This window comes from Ipomoea nil, unplaced genomic scaffold, assembly GCF_001879475.1.
Source record: "Ipomoea nil cultivar Tokyo-kokei standard unplaced genomic scaffold, Asagao_1.1 scaffold1834, whole genome shotgun sequence".
In the NCBI taxonomy this organism is placed as follows: Eukaryota; Viridiplantae; Streptophyta; class Magnoliopsida; order Solanales; family Convolvulaceae; genus Ipomoea; species Ipomoea nil.
In genome coordinates this window covers 2,736,065-2,758,822 of record NW_017618262.1, presented here as the reverse complement: position 1 = coordinate 2,758,822, position 22,758 = coordinate 2,736,065, and the positions used below count along the sequence as shown (strand labels likewise).

The following is a 22,758-nucleotide window of genomic DNA, read 5'->3' as shown; positions in this document are numbered from 1 at the left end:
TATGTCAGCAACAAATTAAAGAATTACTAGGCTGCAAATTAAACAGTAAGATAAAATAAAAAATGTGGAAAGATAAAAGTTGTGAAAAATTTATGTGATGTTGGGGAAGAAGCTAGGGAGGGACCACCAACAAGGTAAATAAATAAAAGGCAGTCTGTACATTACAAGTTACAACATACATATATATTGCAGACTGCAGAAAATAATGTTAGAAGACAAATTTGTGATTTGCAAGAATGTTTTCAGGCATCCATGGTAATAAACTTTGTCAGGAAGGAAAGAATCAACTTTTGAGAATTCTAAAGTGTCCTTCTCAACATCATAACATCTATGGTAAACCCCAAAAGAGAACAAGGGCATATATAACTAATACAGCCAGCAGAAATGCATAACAAACACAACTCTGTAATTTAATTCTTGCATCACACTTTTGTAAACAATTATCATCATTTGTTATTAAAAAAAAAAAAAAAACAGTAACAGAGCAACAAACCGAAATGGATGTTCAGATGTGTAAAAATATGGTAAAACCCTAACTCTAGAAACCCTAACTGTCGAAGCACATAAAAATTAGACACTCATAAACCAATCATTAGACTATCATAGTAAAACCCTAACTCTAGAAGCACATAAAAATTAGGGAGGAAAGAGCATGAATAACTTACTTCACTTTTTTGGGTGAAAATTTGTGAGGGAGGAGGGAGCGCCGATGCGTCGTCGAGTGGGGCAGAGTGAAATTTGTGAGGGAGGAGGGAGGAGGGAAGAGGGAGAATGGCAGTGAGTGTGGGAGAAGGGAGGAGTCAACTGAGTGAAATTTGAGGGAGGAGGGAGGTATATACACGGTCGCGCCACTTTTTTGGGTGAAAATTTCAGAATGGCGCTTGTTAAGTGAGGGAAGAGAGAAGAGGCTGCGAAATTATTATTATTATATTATATTATTATATATATATATATATATGTTATATTATTATTATTATTATTATTATTATTATTATTATTATTATTATTATAATAGATTATAGATTATATATGATATGATATATGATATATTTTATGTATAAATAATATATATATTAACATAAAAGATAATCATAAACCAGACAAAATTAATTATATCAAAGTAAAAGTTGTTAAGCAAATAAAAACACATATCAAACACTAATTAAATTAGACATTGAAATTAAAAATCACCCTCGTCATTGTCGAATTCGTCATTATCAGCTTCATCATCAAAATCTCCACTATCATCTTCTACAGAATCATCACTGTCATCTTCTTCAATTTCTTCATTATCCTCTTCTTCTGAATTTTGGACATCTTGGTCGGACCAATGATTTTCACTTTGAGGTAATTCCACTTCATTCATTTGTAATGATTCGTGCACTAACTCTTGCACGTCATCTTGAATACTTTGACCATATCCATATGTAGGCAACGGTGTGTTATCCTGTTGATATGTGTACGCACTGTCAATAGCTCCTCTAGGGCGTACATTCAACACTACCCACCAATTCACTTTCTCCCTTATACCTCGTGGGTATGGAATATAACACACTTGACATGCGCTTTGTGCAATGATAAAAGGATCATACTTCCTATATCGCTTATTGTAGTGCACCTCAGCAATACCATATTCAGAATTGAATCGTGACCCAATATTCGGTGTTGGGTCAAACCACTCACACTTAAAGAGAACAACCTTTTTAATTGGAACATTTGGATACTCAACCTCAACAACCTCTTGCAACGTGCCAAAAAAATTTGATTCAAATTGTGCTAAACCAGTGCCCTTAATAGACACTCCATAGTTAGAAGTCGACTTTCTACGACAATATGGTTCAGTCTGAAACTTGAACCCATTAACAACATATCCACTATATGTGCAAACCTCCATTATCGGTCCAAGTGCCAAAGCAATGAGTGATTGGTTACCCACATTGTTCATTGGGTTACATACCTAAAAATGAATATCAAGAAAATGTCATAAAACAACAAATATAGTTAACAATAACAACAAATAATAAATCAAGAATGACAAAGCACATTAACATCTTACGTATTCTTTAAACCAATGTGCAAAATTCCTTTCAATTTCATCGTCTACATCTTGATCAGTACAACCAGGATTGAGGCGTCGTAAACCATTTTCATACATCCTACAATAGTGAAATTAGATATATACATTTGAAACCAACATTAAACCAAAAATAGAGCACGCATACCTTAAAATAGGTTGAACCTCCTCACAATTCAGTAACACATATTGATGAGCGGCGAACTGTTCTTCTGCACTCAAAAATCTTATTTCTCTCTTGCCCATCGACCGACCTGGTCGATTAAATATTGACAAAGTAACTGGCAAGTTAGGATCAATGCCGCCATCATTTAGGTTACGACCTATTCTTGTTCTTCTACTTTGCACATCATCGTCAAAATAAAGTGATGCAAAGTGTGTTGCCTCTTCAAGCATATAAGCATCAGCAATTGAACCTTCAACATATCTCTTATTTTTCATTTTGGACTTCAAGTGGTTGAGAAATCTTTCAAATGGATACATCCAACGATATTGTACTGGGCCACCTAAACGTGCTTCATAAGGAAGATGGGCAGGCAAGTGTTCCATGCAATCAAATAGTGCTGGGGGGAAAAATCGTTCTAACTGACACAACGTTAAAACAATCGATTTTTCCATTTCACATATTTTGTCTACACGTAGGGATGTAGAGCAAAGATTTCGAAAAAATGCACTTAACTCAGTTAAAGGCTTCCAGCAACAACTTGGTAAAAACATGAAGGCTACAGGTAAAAGAAACTGCATAAAAATATGGCAGTCGTGACTTTTCATCCCAATTAATTTAGAAGATGTAGAATCAACACATGTAGCCAAATTAGAAGAAAACCCATCTGGTAACTTCAAAGTCTTTAACCACTCATAAACAGCCAATTGATTAGTACGGTGCAAACTGTAGCTCGCCTTGGGCATAAGAAAACGTCCATTATTTTCCACCAACTCAAGTTGTGGCCTATTACATACATCCTTCATATCAAGACGTGCACTAGGTGTGTCTTTATTTTTTGCTATGCCTTTGACATCCATAACTGTGTGAAAGATGTTGTCAAACACATTTTTCTCTATATGCATCACATCAAGGTTATGACGTAGCAAGTTATCCTTCCAATAAGGTAAATCCCAAAATATGCTCCTTTTTTTCCAATTGTGTGACTGTCCAAACCCATCAATGCGATCAATTGGACCATCAATAATCCTTGGGATATTTTCCAAACAATGAAACAATTCATCCCCTGTCATAATTGGTGGAGGTATTGATTTCTCTACCCGTCGTTTGACGAAGGCATCTCGATTCTTCCTCCAAGAGTGATTCATTGGAAGGAATTGACGGTGACAATCAAACCAACATGTTTTATGACCATTCTTCAAGTAAAATGATTTAGAATACTGAAGACAATAAGGACATGCTAGTTTCCCGGCTGTCTGCCATCCAGATAACATACCGTACGCAGGAAAGTCATTGATGGTCCACATTAACGCAGCTCGCATCATAAAATTTTGTTTCAGTGATGAATCATAAGTTAAGACACCTGTTTCCCATAACAACTGAAGTTCATCAATTAAAGGCTGCAAATAGACATCAATATTGGTTTTTGGGTTCTTTTCTCCAGGAATAATACATGTTAAGAATGTGTATGGTGTAGTCATACACATTGAAGGAGGGAGATTATACGGAACAACCATAACAGGCCAACAAGAGTATGGCTTCGCATTGAAACCAAAAGGAGAAAATCCATCAGAACATAAGCCCAATCTCACGTTTCTAGGATCTGCTGCGAAATCAGGAAACCTTCTATCAAAGTGCTTCCATGCTTCACCATCTGAAGGATGACACATAATACCAGGTTCGCGGCGATTTTCATAATGCCACCGCATGTGTGAAGCAGAGCTATGTGATGCATACAATCGTTGCAATCTAGGGATGAGAGGAAGGTAATGCATTCTTTTGCGTGGCACCTCTTTTGTACGAGTACATCTAGGTGGGCGTGGTTTAAATCTTGGCTCACCACAAAACTTACAGTGCTTGTCATTTATTTCAGACTTATAGTACAACATACAACTGTTTACACAACAATCAATCTTCTCATGTCCAAGACCAAGCTTTGTAAGTAATTTTTTTGCATCATAATACCTGTTAGGTACTCGATTATCGGGACCCATCAAATGGTTAATATACTCAAATATCTGATCCATTGCTAGTTGCGGTATATTAAAAGTTGTCTTGATATTCATCATCCTTAATGTATATGCCAACTCTGTTTCTTCACTAACATTCATTGATAAAGGTTGCCTCGCAGCATTTAACAAATCATAGAAGTTTTGTGCACTACTATGTGGCTCTTCATCTTGGTAATTCTCGGCATTTAGTGGGAAAAATGATGGACCAGATGCATCAAAAATCATTTGTTCATACTGATTGTTTTCACTAGAGCCCGCATTCATATTCGGTTGTATTGAGGGGGGAAGCTCATCGTGACATGTCCAAACCCAATAATTCGGTTCAAAACCCTTCTTATACAAATGAACACGAACATCATCTGCAGGCAAGTGTACTCTATTCCTACACTTACTACATGGACACCTAATCAGCATTGAAACCTCGTAACAATGAAGTCTGCTTGCATAATTTATAAATTCCTCAACACCAGCTAAAAACTCATTAGTGTACCCCCTTCTTCCTGGTAACAATCGGTTATACATCCATTTTCGATGTTCAGGTATATTAGCCATGTGAAACAACTGCAAAAGTATATACAATACAAATACAACATATATAAATAATTTAAATTATTACATTATGAACATACTAATAAAAAATACACAACATATAAATTAAAATTCAATATTAAAAATCATAAATATACAAATAATTCTAAACACAAACATAAATAAATAAACAAATTTTACCCACACACATGTATATATATGCACACTACTATACATAAATAAATAAATTTAAAATGTATTCAAAAAAATATATACAAAAAATTAAAGCTAGATCTACAAAACAAATTGACGTAAATAGAAATTTTGAAAATATATACACATACCTTAGCTTGATTTCAACACAATAGTGGAAAAACCTCCTGCAAAAAAAAAAAATTAAAATAATACAAAAAGGTTCAAACTAGCTACTAGATCTATAAAAAAAAAAAGATATAAATGGAAGTTCTAAGTATATATGTACATACCTTACATGATTTCTACACTATTGTGAGTGCTTTAGCAAAAAACATCCACCAAACATGAAGAAATATGTGGAAAGAGGTAAGAAAAAAAAAAAAAAAAAAAGGAGAAGTGTGGAAACTGGGCAGAAAGTCTGCTGCGCAGGGATAAGTATAAAAGAATTTCCGACCACGAACAAGTGGTCGGAAAAAGTCAACGTTTAAAATAATAGCCCAGCAATGTTCCGACCACTATTGAAAGTGGTCGGAAACTTCCGACCATTTCGAAGATGTTGTCGGAAACTTCCGACCACAAACGTGGTCGTAATCCTTCCGGACACGAGTTGAAAAATTTGTAATAACTTACCGACCACTTTTTTGTGTGTCGGAAGTTTCCGTCCAGAAGTGAGAAGTGGACGGAAAGTTCCGACCACTTTCCGACCACTCTAGCATTTGACGAAAATGGGCAAAAAAACCAACTTTTACGGCCATTTTTTGAAGTGGTCGGAAAAGTGGTCGGAAAAGTGCTGTTTTCCAGCAGTGCGGGTTAGGGTGAGTATCAATTGCCTTTCAATTAATAATTGAAAATTTAAACGAAATTGTATAGCTAACTGATTAATATATCATGATTAACCTAACTAAAATTGATGGCTATCAATTGATTATTTTGAATGGAATTCTTCATTCGGTTGTTGTTTTTAATAACAACATATAACAAGGATGACTAGTTTTATGTGTCACGGCTTACATGTAGGCTATGGGTTGTTTTGTGGCACTTGGCAAATGCAATAGGGAGTTGGTCAATAACAAAGAACATAGGTGGTTAGAGTATGTAGGAGGAGATGCAAACAACTCACTACGTTGGAGGAAAAAAATGACACTAAAGAAATTACAAGGTGTTTGGTTGGAGGGATTTTAAATTCCCTTCCCACTTAATTCCCACCTAATTCCAAAGACCATTAAATTCCGTAGTTTGGTTGGAGCCTGGAGGGAATTGCAATTCCATGGAATTGCAATTCCCCATTTTCATGGAATTAAAATCTCATGTCCCCCCCTGGTATTTTAATTTCTGGGAAAAAAAGATAGTAATGAGTCAAAATTACCCCTTCCTTTTTTAACCTAAAATTAATGTCTAACAACAATAATAGACATTTTTGACTTTATACTACTTATTCCCTTTCAATTCCCATGTATACCAAACATTCAAATTGAAATTCCCAGTAATTCTATTCCTGTCAACCAAACACTGGAATTTAAATTCTCACTTTATTCCCAGTAATTCAACTCCCATGGAATTACAATTCATTTCCCACATAATTCCCCCTCCTCCAACCAAACGCCCTGTTAGGGTTTTGCTTTTTAAAATTTAATTTTTTGTGTTTTATTATTTTAGATTTTAAATTTAATAAAAAATGGGAAGAGTCAAATAAACTTACAACAAAATAAATTTAAAATTTCAAACCATAAAGTCCCTTAATTTTCTCTAGCGCAGTGAGCCGTTTGTAACTTTCTAGTTGTCTCTATAATTTGTTACTTGTCAATTTCTTACTATATTCGCCAAATGTAGTAACCCATAGATTGAGGGTAGGTAATCATACATAGAGTTACGTATAACGCATCATTGCTATAGGCAAGTAAATGAAAGAAGAATTTGATTATCATATATCAATTGATGATAACCATATGTTCATTTATGTCAATTATGATATACTGATTAGTTGGTTTTGTAATTCTATTCAAAATTTCAATTATTAACTGAAAACAAACCAATACTCACCCCTAATCCCATGCAAATTGCACGCCTTAAGCACTTCTAAACCTTACAAGTACCCCGCACATCCTTGTTATAAGTAAGCATGTCTTAATGATAGTACAAAAACTGATATTATATATAGATAGAGTTAATTATGCACTTGTCACACCTCATAACAAACGCCACATCCCATTTTACTTCCATTTTTGGGATAGGAATCAAAATTCATTTTCACAAAGCCTTGTTGGTTGCAATTTAACCAACTTTTTATTAGTACATTTTATTCCCTGACTCAAATGCAATGACATTTTCATAGATTGACTTTTCATTTATTCAAATTTATGCTCTGAATTTATCCCTGTAATATTTTCTCACTCTAAAAAATGAGTTATACTTCCACATCACTAAATTTGTAATTTCTTTACTATTTTCTTTAATCCATGCAATACTATCTTACTTCCAAAAGTAATCACACTTTCACATCACATCAAAACAAAAACAAAATACAAAAATACAAAAGGCTGTCGTAGCAGCTGCTGCGACAACCTTTAATCAGAGTTGCAAACTTGCAACTGCAACATTGCAACCCATGTCATATATAAACGAAAAATAATAAATCATTTTTCTCTCCCCATGTCAGCTTGCAAGTTATGACCTTTCTGAGTTAATTCTAGCCTAATTTTTAGTCAATTATGATTACATTTCCCATTTAATTAGTTATCATTTAATAATTTGATTACAATCCATCAGCATTCAAAAAAAAAAAGATTACAATCCATCATGTCATCTTATATTAGTAAAATTATATATTTTCTCCAATATTTTAATGAATTAAGAGACATAGCTTTACAAATATCATAAAAGCCCCTCAAACTTGTTTTTTTGATTAAAGCCCCTCAAAATTAATTATAAAGAAAAATAGAAAATGAAGAATAAAAAAAATGGTGAAAATTCAAATCTAATGCAAATATTGATGTCAAAATTAGACTAAAATAAAACTCTGTCTTCTTCGCCGACGGCTTTTCCCATATTTTCAGTCAATATCTCTCTAGATCACACCACACCCCTTCCTCACTCTTTACATACAAATACATTCATACAGCAATAACGTATATTGATTGGACATGAATTGAGAGAAGCGCATTTTCTCTGGTAGTGGAAGGCCCGGAGACTCTATATTTGAAGCGAAGACCTTGTGGAACCTTTGGATCGAGAGAATTTCAAGGGCTAGAATCTAGATAGAAGTTGAGGTTTATCCGCTGGATCGGATCTGAGTTTCGAAGGACATGGCGTTGTCTGGAATGAGAGGTCTATCGGTATTTATAAGCGATATTCGCAATTGCCAGAACAAAGAGCAGGAGCGCCTCCGCGTCGACAAGGAGCTGGGCAACGTCCGTACTCGCTTCAAGAACGAAAAGGTATTCTAAAGCTTCGTCTCCACACTCATTTCAAACCGCATACTTATCTCAATCGTACATATGTTGTAAGCCTGATTCCAGCTCCAGCTGAAGAGTGACTAAATTCTGGAATTACGTAATGGATTTTGGTGAGAACTTGGGGTGCACTAAGCAAATTAGATTGTTCACTCGTGAGCTTAGGGCTGGAATATTTAGTTATGATATATTAAGCTGGGGGATAATTCCGAATTTAAAAAGTACTGTCCTTAGAACAATTTAGGTTGTATGCTTTTTAGAGTTTTGGTATGAAAATGTGAAGTTATGGTTGTATGATTTGACAAAAGAATGAGTAGCTTTCTAATTATTAATAAAATCTTTGACTGTGTAACTTTCTCTTGTAGAATTGACTAATATACCAAGGAAATCCTTTTTGGTTATTCAAGTGAAGATAATGGCTTGATTTTTAAATTTCGTGTAGATTTTCTGATTATGTGTTAGAAAATTTGCTTCACTCGATTTGGCTTGTCTAATATGAAGGAATTTAGTAGCAACATGGCAACATCATTGCCATAGTGGGCATAATGCATATAGGCAATGTGAATAGAAATTTCTTATTTCATTATTGATAAGTGAAAAATAGTGGTGTCAATGGAGGATCTATGATGCATGTATTATCTTCTGCATAAAGGGATGGAAGTAGATCCACATAAATTCATACAGTGGTTAGTTACTGCAAAGGTTTCTGTGCAGTATGCTTGCAACCTAACATTTGGGACTTCCAATCCATTTGAAAATGGTGAGTTTCCTGCTTGAGTTATTTGTGTGGAGTGTTGGATTGATTCTGGATACTTCATCTTGAATGGTGAAGGAGAGGTGGCAAGGTGGCATTGGAAAGACATTTCCATCTGACTTCTCCATGAGCTTTTCAGCATGTCTGGAATTAGTGTTAGTGAGGCTCAACTGATGTTGCTGTGGACTTTGTATTATTTTAGGGAGTTGAACCATGGACAACCATTGCTATTGTAGTTTATACATACTATACAAAGTGTTTATGCTGAAATGTATCAGGGAAAAGAGGAGTGAGGACTGGGGGTGGAAGGAAAGAATAAGAATGAATCTGTAACCCTTTAGTCAGTTTTAAATGGACACTTTGGCACATTTTGTTTGATGAGATATGATTAGTTGTAGGATTTGCCACTCACAGATTAGCACAGATTTAGGAGGAAAGCATCTGGCAACTGTACCTTGCTCTACATTGCCTGACAAATTTATGTCTTTCTGTATCATTAGTTCATTACTAAATGTTATGAACAGACATTATGGTTTACCTTGAAATACCACAGTTGACCCAATTTTCTTGAAGAGCTCTATTTGTTATCTTTTGGTTGATTCCTAAACCTCTTCATTTTACTATAAGGATTGGACATTGGAAGATACCAATCACCACACTTATCACCAAAGAGAGAGAGAGAGAGAGAGAGTAGTAGCTATTGCCAGAAACCTACCTCTCAAGTCTCAAGCCATAGTCCATTCCCCCCATATGGTTTATTAGTTCTTGATCAGTTGATTGCCAAGGTGTTAAATTTTGCTGATAGAATAAAAAGTTAGCATTTGATGTACTTTCTTAATTTCTTCACATTTGGGTCAATTTCATACTAAATAAGGCAATAGGAGGATGGTGTATGTGAGAACATCCAAAACTAAATTGGATTTGCCTCTTTCCAGTTTTTTCTTTCAGATGAACCTGCTAAGCAAAGAGTATTCCAATTTAATCTAATTCTCAATCTACCATCATTACCGAAATAGTTCTCAACATGATACTCCTTTTGCCTCCTGTTCTTTCTGTTGGAAGAAAGTACAATGTTGCCTTTCATTTGCCCATTTTTGTTATATTACAGTAATAAATAGTCATGTCCATATACAAACTGGACTAACAGAGTAAGAGGTTCAGGTTAATTGATATAACAGTGTGAACACAATTCCTATGTTTAAATCTTTCCAAATCTTAATATGCAAGCTATATAAGAGCAAGAGAAGATAGCGAATGCAGGTTAAGTCAATACATTTGTTTAGAGAACCTTTTACATTGCATCATAATAAGAGCTGGTAAGTGGTTACAAAAGGTATTTTCTAGTGAAAAACATAAACAGTTTTAAATTATTTTCAGGTGTTTGTTGACTACTTTCAACTAGTGTTTAATTGTATATTGATCTTTCCCTTATGGATTGGGATATGCTATGCATAATATGAGATATTTTCTTGATATCATAATCATTGTGTAAAATAAACTAAAAACTAATGCTTTTGATTAGTATGGCTGTTGACAGTGTCTCAAAAACTACCTTAGTGTTTCAAATGACTGTATGTCATGGATAATTTTTAATGCAGGCTAAAAAAAATTAAGTTGTTCACTTATTTTGATTTTCACTTGTCATCTTTTGTCCGTATTCAAGGTGGCTTTCCTTGTTCTGGTTATTATGAATGACTTTGATTCTACCAATTTATTTTTGTTCTAACAGGGCTTGACTCATTATGAGAAGAAGAAATATGTTTGGAAGATGCTTTACATTTATATGCTTGGTTATGATGTGGATTTTGGTCACATGGAAGCAGTTTCTTTGATATCTGCTCCAAAGTATCCCGAGAAGCAGGTAACCTGTTCTTGGTATTCTTATATTTCTGGGGATAAGGATCAAATAAACCTTCGGACTTTTTTGAAAAATGCAATTAGACCATTGAACTTAAAAAAGCTCAAATAGACACTAAAACATGAAATTTTTTTCAATAAATCCCTTTTTACCTGTTAAATTCTGGTTATTGATGATTTGGCTGACATGTCATTTTTTGCTGAGTTGGATGTTTATTTGACATTATTATTATTATTATGGAATAAAATGCTATTGGAATTTTGTTGTTGTTGTTGTTGTTGTTTTTATTTTATTTTATTTTATTTTATTTATAAATTTGTACGCTTAATGGCAGACATCCAGAATGTATTTGTCCTGACGAGAACATTCCAGATCTGAGTTTACCTTGTGTCTGGAATGTCTTCGTCCAAGATGAAGATGTCACCGAATCAGACCTGGAATGTTCCAGATCTTAGTTTGCATATTGTTTGGGATGTCTTTGTCAAACCAGATCAACTGTTTGGATGAAAATGAAACAAATTAGTTGTCTTGTTCGCCACCATTCGTCTTCGTCTGATCTCTGTCACTTCTTTCTTTCTTTCTTTCTTTCTTTCTTTTCCTTTTAAAAAAAAAATATTTTTTATTAAAAAAAAAACAATTGGCTGCTGCAAATTATTAGATGCATGGTGTGAAGGTGGTCTCTGGCCCTCTCGGTTGTTGTTGACCAAGGAGGAAGACAGAGAACCAAGTTCCAAATTTTCATCATTGTTGTTGTTGTTATTATTATTATTAAAATTAAAATACATGACACATAAGCCCTAGGTACATGTGGATGCCAACTCATCAACATTTAACAGGTTACCTGGTTGTAACCTATTAAAAGTGCTTAATTGCACCTGTTTTTTTAACAAGTTTGAGGAGTTAATTGAAGTTTTTTTTTGTAGTTTAGGGGTTAAGTGCATTTTTTTTTCCCAAATAGTTCGAGGGCCTATTTGACCCTTATCCCTATATTTTTGTGGTATAGTGCTCATGCATTTTAAATTATAATTTTTAAATTTTGGGAGAGAATGATCCTAGAGTAAAAATTGAAATCCACTTTCATGACTTGTATGTAAGCAATCAGAGACACTACACGTGCTAACGGCTATATTGATAAATGGATTTATGGATATATGTTGGTCTGTGTCTGTGCAGATGTACCTGTATACAGTATACTTATGCTTGATTAACTTTTTTTTACTTATTTTCAGGTTGGTTACATAGTCACTTCTTGTTTGCTGAATGAGAATCATGATTTCTTGAGATTAGCAATCAATGCTGTGCGGAATGACATAATTGGCCGCAATGAGACTTTTCAGTGCCTAGCTTTAACTTTGGTATGATTGTACACCACTTCTAACTTTAAATGTGTCTTGTTGTTTAACATGCTTTGAAGCTCTAGATGGCTATCCATTGTGCATAACTCAATTATTGCACGTCTGCAGGTTGGAAATATAGGTGGAAGGGAATTTGCTGAATCTCTAGCACCTGATGTGCAAAAGCTACTAGTAAGAGGATCTTTATCTATTGTTTTATGGGTATTGAAAGATTGTAATTGGTGTTTGACATCATTCTTCTTGTTCAGATTTCAAGTAGCTGCCGGCCACTTGTCAGGAAGAAAGCTGCATTGTGTCTCCTACGTCTTTTTAGAAAAAACCCTGATGTGGTGAATGCAGATAGCTGGTAAGCATGGTTAGGTTTTTGTTTAGCTCATGGAGTTACTCAACTTATACTTTATGTTATTGGTGTTTTGCTTATATTGCAGGTCAGATTGGATGGCACAAATATTGGATGAACGTGACTTGGGTGTCTTGACATCTTCCATGAGTTTGTTAGTGGCTTTAGTGTCAAATAACCATGAAGCATATTGGAGTTCTCTTCCAAAGTGTGTAAGAATATTGGAAAGACTTGCCAGGAACCAAGATGTTCCACAAGAATACACTTACTATGGAATCCCGTCTCCTTGGCTTCAGGTATCTCCATGTTTTTCTATTTGATGAGAGCTGGTAGTAATACAAAGAGGAGATGGGATAAGAATGTTCAGAAAGATAAATGGTGCCATGACATTTTATTTGATAGAAATAGTAAAGATAATACTTCCTCCCTCCATTTATATTGCCAGCACTTCCATTTTGGGACGTAGCAAACAATTGGCTACTATCACTGTTCAAGGAATACTTAATGCAATATTTATCCAAATGCCCTTCTTCTTTATAAGAATTGATGCATTAGATGGAAAAGAAGGAGCACTACTGAATATTGTACAAAAGCAAAGAAGTCAAAACATTGAACAAGTTTAAACTATGTGTCTAGTCTACGTGGACAAATGGGACAATAAATTAGGGACACAGGAAATATTAATAATGAGAGTGTATGATCAATTGTGCGATAGCATCAGCATCTTTGGTCAAGTTCGATAATCCTATTTACTCTTTTATGTTATGCAGGTGAAGACAATGAGGGCACTTCAATACTTTCCGACTATTGAAGATCCAAACACTCGTAGATCACTGTTTGAGGTTCAATCTCCTTCCTTCTAACCACCACTCCCTACAAAAAATGTAAATATATTTTACTTGTAAGGGAAAAAAGAACTCTTAAGAATTCATCATAATTGATTTCCTTTATATTGATTAGGTTTTACAACGCATACTCATGGGAACTGATGTTGTGAAAAATGTGAACAAGAACAATGCCTCACATGCCGTTCTCTTTGAAGCCCTTTCTCTTGTAAGTTTGTAAACTATTGTATGATGCAGTAGAATTGCTTTTTGAGATGCAATACTTGGATCTGGTTTGCATGGTTTCCAGATTTGTTTTTATATAAAGAAGTTTATAATTTTGCTTCATGCTCATTTCCTGCTTACTTGAGTGGAATTTCTACATCTTCCTAATGTAAATTATTATAAATTCATACCAAAATCTCATGGCCTTGGCCCAGTTGCTCCCTGCCTCCTTGGTGAGGTCGCTATAATCCTTATTTAATCAAGCTATTTATCCCCTTTATTTAGGGGTATTGTAATAATTTGTTGTAATGATTTATATTCCTTGCTATTCATGTAATCTGAAGTAGTCATTGGTATAGCATTTAGTTGTATTGTAATGTTGGCATGTTGCAATCACTGTATCAAGCAAAATAAATAAATAAATCCATACCGAAGTCATTCCACTTACCAGAATGCTTGTAGGAGGCCCCCTTTGTGCTGTGGTGTAGATATATTGCATCCTGCTCTGCTTTATTGTTTTATTGGAATAAATATGATGCTTGAATTTAATTAAAATTTGAGTATAATTTTTTTAGAAAGTAGGAATTAGATATCTAAAACTAAAATTGCCTGTCCCCATTTTCCATCTCGGCAGTAACCAGTGCTCAGCTATAATGGAACTCAACGCCTTTAATATTTTCTTTTTCCATGCAACATTCATAAATCTGTGTAATTTTCTAGTGGATATGATGTTTGATATGCTAGAAAAGTTTTTCTTGATGGATGGTTTTCTGAAGAAGAGTGCTGTGACTTGTGAATCAAGCAAATAGCTGTGCATTAGTTCCCTTCTGATGAATTTATATGAATGACATATGGATAAGAATTAAGATGATGGAGTGGTGATTGTATCCTATAGGTAATTAGGCAGTGGATTAATCGTCCTTCCAGGTCATTGAGTTATTGTCCAAAAGAACATAATGTCTTGATGTTAGTTAAGGGGCTTTATTTATTTGCCAGTGCCTTTGCTTTGTAAGTTAGTGGCTTTTTCAAGTGGGTGTCCAGTATATATTGAACATATGGTCCTGTAAGACATCCGTCCATTGGTCCATCTGGCTATAGTTGATGACTGCTGGTCCTGGTTTCTTGCAACTTATGCTGAATCCAATTTCCTATGTATCTGGATGTGTGGACTTTTGTGCATGAAAAAAATATTTGAATAATAATTTATATTGTTTAACACTGATTGACCACTATTGGCATGTTTTTATTTCCGTTCCATCTGACTACAGTTGATGACTGCTGTTCCTGGTTTCTTGCATCTTATGGTGAAAGCTATTCTACCAATTTCCCCTATACTGGATGAGTGGACTTTTATGCATGAAAAAAATAATAATAGTAATAAATTGTTTAACCCTGTTGGCCACTACTTGGCATGTTCTTATTTATTTTATGCCCAAATAAAAAAGAACTTATCGCTTATGTATCCCTTACTCCTTAGTTATGTTATCTCATGTATCTTAGTATTGTTTGTAAGACACAATTTGCAATATATAACTTTGAGGTATTGTTTGAGGCTTGAACTTTGATTGCATTCTTATTGCTGTAATGCAGGTCATGCATCTTGACGCCGAAAAAGAAATGATGTCTCAATGTGTTGCATTGCTTGGAAAATTTATTGCTGTCCGTGAACCAAATATTCGTTATCTTGGCCTGGTAAGCTGCTGCAGAGTATTCGTTTGACTACTTTCATCACTTTGAGCCAATTTAGGAGGTCCTCTCATGCATATTCTCCCTTCAAGTATTTATTGGTTCTTATCTCTCATTGCTTGTATACTACTGAGCTGCAAAAGTGGTTGAGTGAAAGGATAGTGACCTAGATAAATGTTTGATTGTATCATTGCTTTTTACTATTTGCAGGAAAATATGACTCGGATGTTGATGATGACAGATGTACAGGATATAATCAAAAGACATCAAGCACAGATTGTTACCTCACTTAAGGATCCTGATATCAGGTTAAGCGTCCCTTCTGTTTTTCATTGAAACCCCTGCTTTGGTTTCTTATGATATGCATTTATTATTGAGGACATTAATCAATTCCTTCTTATTTCAAAAAAGATATGAATCATGTGATCTAAATTGGAATTTGATAAATTCGATAAATTTGATTATTCATTGAATTTAGTTGTTAAGTTTATACAGTTATGCTGTTTTCAGTGATTTGATTGCAGAAAGCTATGATATATTAGGTTTTTTAATTTCCACCTTTTCCTTTTTGTTGACATAAATTCATTCAAACAGTATAAGGAGGCGTGCTCTCGATTTGCTGTATGGAATGTGCGATGTTTCCAATGCAAAAGACATAGTTGAAGAATTATTGCAGGTAAAAGTCACATCCATGTTCTGTATTTAGTTTTGCTTGACATAGCTCTCTTATATTGACATATTGTTCATTTCAATGTGATGAAAATTCCAATTGAAATGTTGAGAGAGCATGTAATTGAATCAATGTTTCAAAAATCGCGTCTAGGCGCTAGGCGGTGCCCGGCCGCGTCAAGGAATGCCGAAATCGGCCTCCTCCGTAGCCGGCCGCCTAGGCGCCCTAGGCGGCCGAACCTCGGGTTTATTTTTAAAAAAATAAAAAATTTAAAAATCGGGCGTCTAGCGTCTTTTTCAACACTGAATTGAATTTTATTTGTTTTCAGTGTCTTAGTTCAGCAGACTTTGCAGAGAGCATGTAAATGACTTTTATTTGTTTTCAGTATCTTAGTTCAGCAGACTTTGCAATGCGTGAGGAGTTGTCACTAAAGATTGCAATTCTTGCAGAGAAGTTTGCCCCTGATTTATCATGGTATGGAATATTTGATTGAGAATACAACACAAATATTTTTTAAGAAGTGTTTCCCCTTTTCTACATGCTTGTATCACTGTACAAAATTTCTCTACATGTATAAGTAAGATGTCCATTCATTTTGCCACCTTGTTCTTTTACTTGCAGGTGAATAAACATTCTGAATTTTTTTTAATCAGTGATTTTAATTTAATTAGTTCTTGGAGCCTTTGGACATTATTATCTAACCCCGGCCTTGGTGATTTCTTACACAGGTATGTTGATGTGATCCTACAGTTGATTGACAAGGCAGGAGAATTTGTCAGTGATGACATATGGTTTCGTGTTGTGCAATTTGTTACAAACAACGAGGATCTACAGGTAACTGGAATTCGTCATGCCCTTACACACATTTTACTTTTCTGTTTCTTCTAAATGTTTAGACTAGTGACCTGATTTTCACTTCTGCACTCTTGTATCAGCCCTATGCAGCTTTGAAAGCTAAAGAGTATCTTGATAAGCCTGCTATTCATGAAACAATGGTTAGGGTGAGTTTATTGCCTTCAGTTCTATGATATTTGAAAATTTTAATGCTGCAATATGAGAACATTTCGAACAGGATGGTATGCATGTTTTGGATTCTTGAGGTTTTCATTTTGCAGTAATGCTGAATTGTAACATGTAGCATAACCCACCTATTAAGCTATCTTACTGGTATGTTTAACTGAATTGGTACAAGTCTGCTAGTAGCCAGCTCTCAACTTATTGTTTTACTATGCACTTTGTCCTATTTCATCCATGCATTGAATTTGGCATAGGAAATCCTCTTGAACAGGTGGACTTGGGTAGATGCTTTAGTTTGGGAAAAAGAGTGTGTGAAGGGAAACTGGAGTTTTGATTAACCTGTTTACCATTTGGGGTTGGATAGAAAGTTACATTTGTCAGAAGAAAGATGAGATGAGGTTTGAACTTCAATTTACTGCTTACTCGCTAAGTCCTTGGAGCAGCTTACTTATTGAGGGTTGTGCACTTGTGCCAGAGAAAATGGCCAACCACCCATGACTAGGTTGAAGTTTCTGAATCTATGAGCCATATGCAGAGTGTCAGTACAAAGGGAGAATAGACTGCACCTTGACTTTTACATGTCACATTTATCTGGAGTGCAACCTTATTTTTTACTCCAAGGGCCAGCTCTTTGCATTGTAATGGCATTCTTTTACACAATGCATTCCAACCCCAAAGAGACTGACCAAGCATTTCAGCTCTCCTGTAATCTGTGCCAACTTCTTGCTATTATTTCTCGATGTGTCTGCTAGACTGTTCTGAATTTTCTTTCAAAGAGTTAATAATTTGCTTTGATAGTTTCTTAATCTTTGTTAATGATCTATTAATTTTTTCTGTTGAGATTTAAGACTTAAAGAGTGTGGAACTACTGAAGCATGATTTGGCATTATAAAATGATACAGGTGAGTGCATACATCCTTGGAGAATACAGCCATATTCTAGCAAGACGGCCTGGGTGTAGTCCAAAGGAAATCTTTAGCTGCATACACGAGAAGCTTCCTACTGTTTCGTAAGTGCTTTTTTGACCTTTGATGACATCTTTCTGTTATTTGTATTATCTCACAGCTGAATTCAATTAAATTGAATATGCTCAGGACTTCAACAATTCCTATTCTCCTATCAACATATGCTAAGATTTTGATGCACACACAACCAGATCCAGACTTGCAGAATCAAATTTGGGCCATATTCCGAAAGTAAGATTGGTTTTTTAGTGTGATTTGCTCTTTATAGAGCATGCAATCTTGCTGAAATGTTCAAATGCCTTGATAAAACTGCACACTGTTCAGGTATGAAAGCTGTATTGACGTTGAAATACAACAACGAGCTGTAGAATACCTTGAACTGAGTAAAAAAGGTGCAGTTTTGAGGGATGTATTAGCTGAAATGCCAAAGTTCCCTGAACGACAGGTACACATGTAGAACTTGCATAGCAATGTAATTCTTTAAATGATTTATTTATTGATTTGGAAGAAGGAACTGTTTCTACACAGTTCACTCTTATAGTATCTGAATGTTAATTGTTTTATTCTTTTGCAATATATGCTATCTTTAATATTGTGTCTCTGAATTTAGTCTGCGTTGATCAAAAAAGCCGTGGAAACTGAGGCTGATACTGCTGACCAAAGTGCAATCAAGTTGCGTGCACAGCAGCAGACTTCTAATGCTTTGGTAGTGACCAACCAACACCTAACTAATGGAAGTCCACCTGTTAACCAGCTAGGTCTTGTAAAGATACCAACCATGAGCAATGTGGTAAGATGTCTGTCACCATCTTGATTTTTATGGACTGTGATGTTGGTAATAGGGATCTGTGTGTTTACTATCAATAAGACATACCATTTGAACAGGATCATAGCTCAGCAGATGAAGGTGTGACACAGGCAAATGGGACTTTGACTGTTGTTGATCCTCAACCCTCTTCAACACCTTCACCTGATCTTCTTGGGGATCTATTAAGTCCACTAGCTATTGAAGGCCCTCCAGCTGGTGGTAACCAAGTTGACACAAATTTGGTATCTGATGCTAAAGGTGCTCCAATGCCGCCAGAGGCTTTAGCATTGGCACCAGTCGAAGAGCAGACAAATACTGTCCAGGTACTACCTATTACTTACATATCAATACCTTCAGTTGGAGCCTGGAGGTTGATCATATCATTCATGATACTTTCTGCTAGCTGAGAAATGTTCTAGCCCCTTTCTGGTGTTGCATGAATAGCATGGAAGTTGTTTCTTACTTATGGTTTCTAAAAGATCTTTGTACTTCGGGTTTTTAAATCATCTGACAAGGATAAAATCTCAAAGCTAATATGTGTGTTAAATTTAGGCATTGTGATCCAATTTGCATCTGAACCTTTTGCTTTATCTTTACAGCCAATTGGAAATATTGCAGAAAGGTTTCATGCATTATGCCTCAAGGATAGTGGTGTATTATATGAAGATCCTTATATACAGGTAAACATCTGTCCATAGTATGCATGCAACCTTTTTTCATGGTCCATGGACTTCAGTTTGCTATTAATTTACTTGTTCATTCATTTCTAGATTGGCATAAAAGCTGAGTGGCGAGCACATCACGGACGGCTTGTCCTCTTTTGGGGAAATAAAAATACTGCTCCACTCGTATCAGTTCGAGCTATAGTATTGCCCCCAACGCATCTGAAGATGGAGCTGTCATTAGTACCTGAGACTATTCCTCCGCGGGCGCAGGTCATTTTCCTGATTCTGCTTTATGTCACAAGTAGATTTTGTGATCACTTTCCTGGTTACATGGATTGCTCTATTAATCTTTTAAACTGAAACAAACTCTTTCAGGTTCAATGTCCACTGGAAGTAATCAACCTGCTCCCAAGTAGGGATCTGGCTGTTCTTGATTTCTCTTATATGTTTGGGACCCATGCGGTATTCTTCCAGAAATTGTCTTATAAGTTCTAATTTCTAGCATAGCTAATGAACGAGCAAAAAGATTTCTTGTTTTTATTGCTAACTGTGACCTCCTGCATATTAATAGGTTAATGTTAAACTTCGGCTTCCCGCTGTCTTGAACAAGTTTCTTCAGCCTATAACAGTAACTGCTGAGGAATTTTTTCTGCAGTGGAGATCATTATCAGGACCACCATTGAAACTCCAAGAAGTGGTTTGTATCTGTAAACTTCAGTTGCATGCTTAAATTAGGTTAAATATTCAAAGAGTAGAAACATAAAAATCTGCCTGTTTTGGTTATAATATTGATCAGGTTCGAGGTGTAAGACCAATGCCACTTTTGGAAATGACAAACCTGTTTAGCAGCTTGCAATTGATGGTTTGTCCGGGACTTGTAAGTGCTGCTACTCTTTTTGTTTCCATGATTCACTTATGATGTTTGCCTCATTTTTTAAGTCATGAAATTGCAAATTAATTGCTTATTCAGGATCCAAATACAAATAACTTGGTTGTAAGCACAACTTTCTATTCAGAGAGTACAAGAGCCATGCTGTGTTTGGTAAGCTTATAGCAGTTCTCTGATGCTTTAAAAGAAAAATATAAAGGATTATTTCGATTACAGATTTCCAAGATGAACATTCTGTTGAGCACAATATAATGTCCTTGCAATAATTTACAGATAAGAATAGAAACAGATCCTGCCGATAGAACTCAGCTGCGTATGACAGTTGCTTCTGGGGACCCAACACTAACATTTGAGTATGTTAAATTTGTTTTGAATAGGAGTATATATTTCAGTCAAACATATGTAGGCAACTTATATAACTGACCACCAATCTCCGTCCCCTGCATAGGTTGAAGGAGTTCATTAAAGAACAATTGGTTAGCATTCCTACAACCGCTCCTAGACCAGCCACACCAACACCTTCACAACCTCGGGCAGCTAGCCCACCTCCAGCGGCATCAGATCCGGGGGCTTTACTTGCAGGTTTGCTTTGAGTGAATCTAATTTGTCAAAGACTTGTGCACAACCAACATTTGTACAATTTGTTTATACATCGAGTCCACACGTGTAAAAAGATGAGGTGGGTCTTAAACAACTGAATGCAAGGGCTGGCGGGAGCGATGATGATCATGTATCTAATTGGCTTATAGCAGTGATGGGATTCTTGGGCAGTCAGGTTGCAGTTTTGGGATTCTTTGCACAAATACTTTGTGCCTTTCGAGGTTTTTCTTTTCATTTCCGAGGTGGCGAGGGTTTATTATTATTAGTATTATTTTTCACCTTTGAATTCGCTTGGTTTAGTCAGGTTCTACATCATTGGCTTCCGTAGTATGAATAGCAAAATACAAAACGAATGTAACCATTGCAGGTTTGTGATCCATTTGTATTTCATTAGGTAAAAATTTTAATGAGAAGAGGGCGTGATTGATTTAGTAGGATTCTGTCAGTTGATATTAATACATTTTTATGTAGAGATTAAAATCATAATCTTTAATTAATTAATTAGGGTTTTGACGCAAAAATTTTCTGATGTGTTTCCGAGCCTTGTGGATGTAGACTTCTCTTTTTTTAACAAAAGCAGCCGGAAGACTAGTTAGCGAAAGCAAACCCGGCGTGTTCTTTTTTTTTTTTTTTTTTTTTTTTTTTTTTTTTTTTTTTTTGATAACTCGAGTTTTCTGCAACTTGGTTTGACATATGAGGAGCTAGAACAAGACAATCTAATTTTGAGTCCAACTTAAATCTAAATCATCAATATTTATAGCAAGAATTGAACTTATACTTCATTATTGCAAATAAGTTTTAGTGAAGTTTCTCATTTACTATATCAAAATACTCTTTAACAATGTATTTTGATACTTTTTTTTTCTTTTTCTTTTTGTGAGCCATTGAGAGCTTATCATGTGAATTGACAAATTATATCATAGACTAAAGTCTATATTGCAAAGTGAACAAATATTATAAAAATAATATAGGTATATAAAATAATATTTTTTTTTGAGTGAACGGTATATTATAAAACAATATCTTATCACAATATATAAAAATGACACCAACGGTAGTGGACGTAAGTGTCATTATTTGTAAAAAAAAAAAAGTTTCATTATTTGTAAAAAGAAAAGAAAAAGTGGACAAATAAGATACCACGAGTAACATTGTTGGACTAAAATTCATGATATAATTATTGCTGAAAAATTTTCAAAGGGCTTTGATTTTCATTTCATGATTCAAACTTTATGTAAGAATAATTAATGAGTGGCAAAAAGAACTAGAGTTAATTCCATTTTTATTACAGATTTATAGGTGATATTCTATTTTTTTCTTGTATGATTATTTTTTATCCTTCGTCAACAAACATATTTAAGTGATGTCAAAAAAATCATTAAAATTAAGGGAAAATGATATTTTTTTCCTCACTAGTTGTTTACTTATAACACATTTTTTTCTCTGTGTTGTTTATGTAACTACTTTATTCCCTTAATTATTTTTATCCTTATTTTTAAAGTCCAAATATTTATTTTAATGGATAGGGAAAGAAATAGCCACTTTAAGGTATCAATTATTTTTAGAAAATATTTTCTTTTAGAAATTCTGACAATTTAGTGTGGAAGCTGTTTTATTATCCGTCACAGAATTAATTACTCCGTAGGAGATTTTTTGCCAAACGAGCCGGACGAAGAGGCAG

General features: G+C 34.9%; 2 protein-coding genes across 2 annotated transcripts; one reads left to right on the top strand and one right to left on the bottom strand.

Annotated features, from left to right (window-relative positions):
- Nucleotides 1–2,170: 2,170 nt before the first annotated feature.
- On the bottom strand, nt 2,171–4,474 carry LOC109192842. The gene has a single exon (XM_019343543.1). The coding sequence runs from the start codon at nt 4,472–4,474 to the stop codon at nt 2,171–2,173; it is 2,304 nt and encodes a 767-aa protein (XP_019199088.1).
- Nucleotides 4,475–7,983: 3,509 nt separating this feature from the next.
- Nucleotides 7,984–21,529, top strand: LOC109193125 (AP-2 complex subunit alpha-1-like). The gene is made up of 27 exons (XM_019343950.1): nt 7,984–8,406; nt 10,905–11,036; nt 12,263–12,388; nt 12,497–12,559; nt 12,637–12,734; nt 12,817–13,024; nt 13,499–13,570; nt 13,689–13,781; nt 15,368–15,469; nt 15,674–15,771; nt 16,058–16,139; nt 16,519–16,607; nt 16,862–16,967; nt 17,069–17,134; nt 18,053–18,159; nt 18,245–18,346; nt 18,440–18,560; nt 18,726–18,905; nt 19,001–19,246; nt 19,523–19,603; nt 19,694–19,858; nt 19,964–20,050; nt 20,160–20,285; nt 20,385–20,465; nt 20,559–20,630; nt 20,751–20,830; nt 20,926–21,529. Exons 1-27 carry the CDS (start codon nt 8,275–8,277, stop codon nt 21,068–21,070), a joined length of 3,060 nt encoding a protein of 1,019 aa, XP_019199495.1. The 5' UTR covers nt 7,984–8,274; the 3' UTR covers nt 21,071–21,529.
- Nucleotides 21,530–22,758: the final 1,229 nt, after the last annotated feature.